Here is a 5,174-nt window from a genome sequence, read left to right as displayed (position 1 = left end):
CAGATCACTGTCAAAAGTCTAGACAATTTATCTGTCCGATTTGTGCGCATTGGGTGGTCGTTTGTAACTGGCTAGGTCACCAATGCGTCATGGGTCTGATCTCCACCTGGGCAGGGCGAATAACTACACCGTAACGTAGCTAGACCAAGAGTCTGGACTGGTCTTAAGCATCGCGTGTGAGACTTTCATCTCGCAACGCTTCTTTGTCGTGAGTCTAAACTACCCAGTGTTAGAATAACATCATATTCATGTCACATGCCCTGGACGCTGAGCTCCGACTATTAAGTATCTACATCAGCCCCCCACCTCAACTTGATACTTGCACTTAGCTCACCTCTACATTCTAAGAAACTACCTTTCAATCATATCCTTCCACAAATCCACTTTGTTGAATAATTTCTTTTGCCATATCTTCCTCGATATGCCGCTTCGTAATTACGGTGTCTGGAAAGCAAACCCTGTATCCTACGTTGTTGAACATGAAGCGGATGACGACAAAAGCCCGCATTTATCACTATACTTCAGTGATAAAGGAGGATTGAGTCACCATTCTGGCCACAAGTTTCGTCGGGCCGGCCGAGGTAACAAAGAAATTGCTGGGCTCTTCAGAGCAGCAATCAACATCAAGTCTGGTGACAAGGATGAATCGCGACTTACCTACTGGGTGGATCACGACTTCAATAATCACCCTATCGTCAACAGTCTCACCGACCTATCCTCGGGGTTTTATCCCCTCGAAGAAACGGAGTCAACCCCTGCTGGTGTGAGACTAGACTACATCCGGAGCAACTTATTCAATGTCAACACCGGTCGAATCCTACCCCATGACGAACCAGGTTCGAACAATGATATGATTGATGTTCTAGAACCTGAAGTCAAACAGGCCATTGACCATAAGGCCGATATTTACCTATTTGGAGAACCGTTCAGCGATCGAAAAGGTATTCACAATGTGCATATGAATCAAGGCAATGTTAAGCGATTCGCACATGACGACGGTGTGTTCCAAGATGGTGGCCTTTTGATCAACTACCCACGCTCTGGTCGATGGGTTGGAGTCTTTCTCGGATTCGCATCACAAGCTGTGCACACCGATGATAAGACAGGGCATGCCATATCATCAGAGACCTGGGGTGACTATATGGGGACAAAGGAGAGAGACGCCGAGATGACAGAGGATTCTGTGACAATTGACGAGGCGTTGATCAATCCTGAGTTAGATGGTCCCCGAGCCAGACGCAGGTCGGTTACTCTCACAAATCCAAAAGACCACACAATGCCCCTGTCTTCCTGGAAAATTAAAAATTCAGCTGGTGAATTCCAAGCACTGCCGCGTGATGCAGCTTTGGGTGCTAAGTCAACGCAAGCGTTCGACATTCCGGATGTTCATCTCTCGAACCTTGGTGATACCATCACACTGTTGAATGAACAAGGACTGAAAGTTGACGGGGTGAGTTATCGCTCTCAACAAGGAGTTGAAAGGCAACCAGTTGCTTTTGCTCATTGAAATGGACATTGTGAAAATTGGTTTTTTTGTGCCTTTGGTCTTCTCAAAAGTGTTACTATCTACTTAACGAAACAAATTGGATTGGTAATTGGATCCCTCAAAAATGTATCTTTTTTTTTTTGATATCCGTGTGTGAATACCAATAACGCGCTGCTATAGTGCCTTCGGATAGGGTTTCTCAGTAAATATCCTTTAAGAATCAAACAAATTATAGAAGAACAAACAGCCCAGAAGGATAACATGTATCTGGCTAAGGAACCCCCACTAGCTTTGAGCGAAATGGTTCATAGCATTAGGTCTAGAAAGTTTGGCGACACTTCCAAGGTCATAAATGTCTTTTTGATCATCTCCCTCTACTGAACTCCTTCCGACCCTTCTTTTTTGATGGCTTTTTTCATATATTTTTCAATATCTTATAACCTGTTACCAGGTAGAAATGAATATAGAGCGGCTATCATCGGGGTTACAATCGGCTTACTCTTTGTGATTGGCCCATAGGTATGGTCACACTTGCTATACTCATATAGACGCGTATTGGTAGCTTGTTAGAGACATTGAGGTCCTGTCGAAGCTACTTCATGTCTTTTGGCCACGACTGCTGCCGCCATGGCGAGCCGAGTCCTTCGCGAACATTGAGATCGGGTCAGACCGAGAAACGACAAGAGAACGGGCCGAGGCCGTACGGTCCACGTCCGACATTGTCGGCTACTCAGACGCCTCTGGACGCGAGGGCCACTTGGGTGCCGCCGTTATCGCGCTTGACAACAACCTAGAGGTCATAGAGTCGCAACAGGTGCAGGTAGGACCGATGGACCGGTGGTCGGTCCACGTAGCGGCGCCGATTGGCATTTTCTATGCTATGAGCACAGTGTTCAAACATGCTCACCAGCGCCTAAGAACTGTAGACAGTGGAAACACGACAGCGAGAATCCTATGTGACAGCAGATAAGCCCTGCAGGCAGTCTAAACGCGGGAAACAAATCCGGACAAAGGGTCATCCATGCCATTCTCCAGGCGGCCATAGAGGTTCAAGCGGCGGGAACCGCGCTTCGCCTTCAGTGGGTGCCAGGGCATTGCGACAACTTAGGAAACGACGCAGCGGATCGACTGGCCAAGGACGCCGCAGGCCGGGGCAAAACACACCCCTTCCGCTCCCTTTTCACGAGGGAGACGGCGTTTATTCGCGGCAAAACCCTCCGTCAGTGGGAGCAAGAATGGAAGTCATATTTATAAACCTAAAGAAGCAGCCAGGCTCCAGGTAGAGAGGCAATGTAAATATGACTTGTTCTGCATGCGTTGTACCGGACATTATCGTGATGATCTATCTACTGCAGTGTACATTCTGTAACCTGAAAATCAGATACTCTCGAAAATCGCTGTAAACTCGACGCCACCATATGGGCGTGCATACGATGTTGGTAGAATTTGATTGGGGGGTCCAGCTTTCGGTGTGCGTAAGTGGATTGAAATCTCAAGTCCATGAAGGAAGCCAGCAGAGCAGATACCTTCAGTTGGTAAAATGGGTCAAATCTAAGTCTGCGCAAAGTGAGCATTTCCTTTTTTTTTTTTTTTTTTCCCAAAGCAAACTTTCTGCGTCAACAATCGGGAAAGTTCTGAAAACACCAAGTCCACACAATCAATTCAAAGACAGCTGTTTGCGTAGTCGACGAAATAGACTGGGATTTGCACTTTTCTCTCAAGAAAATTAGAGTTTATCACCAATCCTCGCTATGAGAAAAAATGGTCTCGGAAATGTGCATTCCCAAGTCTAACAGCATACATTCTTCATGAGTTCACAAGTTCCATATATTATATAAGGAATTTTCAAAAGTACGATGCGTTCCTCGAAGGGTTTATAGTTGTCGCGTCGAGAAACATCACAATATCTTTTGCTATCAAACCCAGGATCTTCATCCCACCAGCTGGTGCATACACCACAACATTGAAGCCTCGAAACTCCCCATCATTTGACCCAGGAACGGGGATTGTTTGCCGAGGACTATCCATGCACAAGCAAAAAGAGAAAGATGAGCCAGCATATAACGGAAATGTACGTATCCTCGAAAACTGATCTTTTCTCTTCGATATATTTTTCTTTCCCCCCCCTATTTGCTAAGTTGGGAATCATTATATCCTGAAACAGTATAAGATGACTGGTAACGAGAATCCTACGATCCTGGAGTTGCGGGAAATGGACTTTTCGGTGGTGGCACCTCCCAAAAAAAAGTACGAGCACTTTGGCGGCAAAGAGCGAAAGCGTCCACACAGTTCTCTCTCAAGTCAAGAAGAGGTGAGGAACAATCTCAATGTCACAAAAATTGATTCATTCTCTAAAACATAGCAGATACTGGAACTCGGAACCGAAAAGTTGGCGACAAAATGCGAATCGGACCGCAGCTGGTTGAGCAAAGAATCCACGGACGCAAAATGTGAACTTTTGGGAATTAACAACGAAGCAATTGCTTTGTTATTCGAACCCCTAGAAGAGGACCACCGCATCTCACTGGGTACCTTGGATCCCATTTGTTATCATAAGCCGGACGTGCTCGCCAGAAGTTATGAGCCCATAAGGGACCGATTCTATGCCGGCAGGAATGATGTTCAAGATACCGTTTCCCCATAGGTGCTGCGTCAATAGATCAAGTCAACTTTTTGAAAACTAGACTATGGATTCATGGTGGAAGACTTCGTGTGCATACCCCGACCCATCGATGAGAGTTGGATCCCAGGTTACGTGATGTATATAGGTCTGTAGGAGTGGCTTCCTGTTAGGCTTCCACTCCGCTAGGCAGGAGATGAGTTGCTGAGACTATAAGTAGCTGAATCTATTCCCATAGACTGAATATAATTATCACACTTGTACCTCAATCCAGGGTTCCAACTATGAGAGAGATACGCTGGCTACCATCAATATATATATCAGTACCTATATAATTAAGGTACACCGATTTCTGGAACCGAACATGAATCCTTGTCAAGATCGGAACTCCTGCGACCCAACGGCCGGCAACAATCAATGGGCTGCTCTCCCGGAGATACTGGCGACAATACCGTCATTGCGACTGTGCAATTGTGCCCAGCTTTGAACGCTGGTCGCGTCGCCGCTGGTAGTCTAGCAGTGTACAAGTTACCCCGCTCCGCCGTGGTGCTAGCTAAAGGGGTTGGTTCAGAGGATTGATAGCCACTGATGCTGTTGTGGTTCTTGCCATTGCTTTGGTCACAGCTGTTAGGCAAGACGTTACCCTTAAAAAAAAAAAAAAAAATTGCGGGAGCGTTTTTAAGAACTATGTGTTTTAGTTCTGAGGAATGGGGATTACTCTATTTCTGAGGGAGTACAAGAGACTGTATATAGAACATGAGGCCATGTTGATCCCCTGTCAACTTGCTTCGTTTTTGTGTAGACTGCGAAGGAATTGTTATCGGTGGCGCGGCTTTGTTATTAATCTGCACTAGCCTCATATCATAACCGATATGGATGCGAGAAACAATGTACAATTTATCGCGACGAACTAAACACAGATGCTTCATCACGATCCTTGACGTTTGAACGGAGCCGAGTCTATGCTTGTGTTTGGCCACGCAAAACTATAGGATGATTGCTAGACACTTGCAGCGATGAATATAGTTCCAAGAAGACAGGCGAGTACCCAAGCGACAGCTGCATGGA

The 5,174-nt window shown here is 46.1% G+C and overlaps 1 protein-coding gene across 1 annotated transcript; it reads left to right on the top strand.

Annotated features, from left to right (window-relative positions):
• Positions 1-421: 421 nt before the first annotated feature.
• Positions 422-2,740, top strand: PENARI_c196G06424 (uncharacterized protein; the record flags this gene model as incomplete). Its single annotated transcript, XM_022638127.1, has 3 exons — positions 422-1,450; positions 2,049-2,306; positions 2,522-2,740. 3 exons carry the CDS (start codon positions 422-424, stop codon positions 2,738-2,740), a joined length of 1,506 nt encoding a protein of 501 aa, XP_022482017.1.
• Between the last annotated feature and the right edge of the window lie 2,434 nt (positions 2,741-5,174).

This window comes from Penicillium arizonense (assembly GCF_001773325.1).
Source record: "Penicillium arizonense strain CBS 141311 chromosome Unknown PENARI_contig196, whole genome shotgun sequence".
In the NCBI taxonomy this organism is placed as follows: Eukaryota; Fungi; Ascomycota; class Eurotiomycetes; order Eurotiales; family Aspergillaceae; genus Penicillium; species Penicillium arizonense.
The sequence above is the reverse complement of the archived record's forward strand: the minus strand, read 5'-3'. Positions and strand labels throughout refer to the sequence as shown.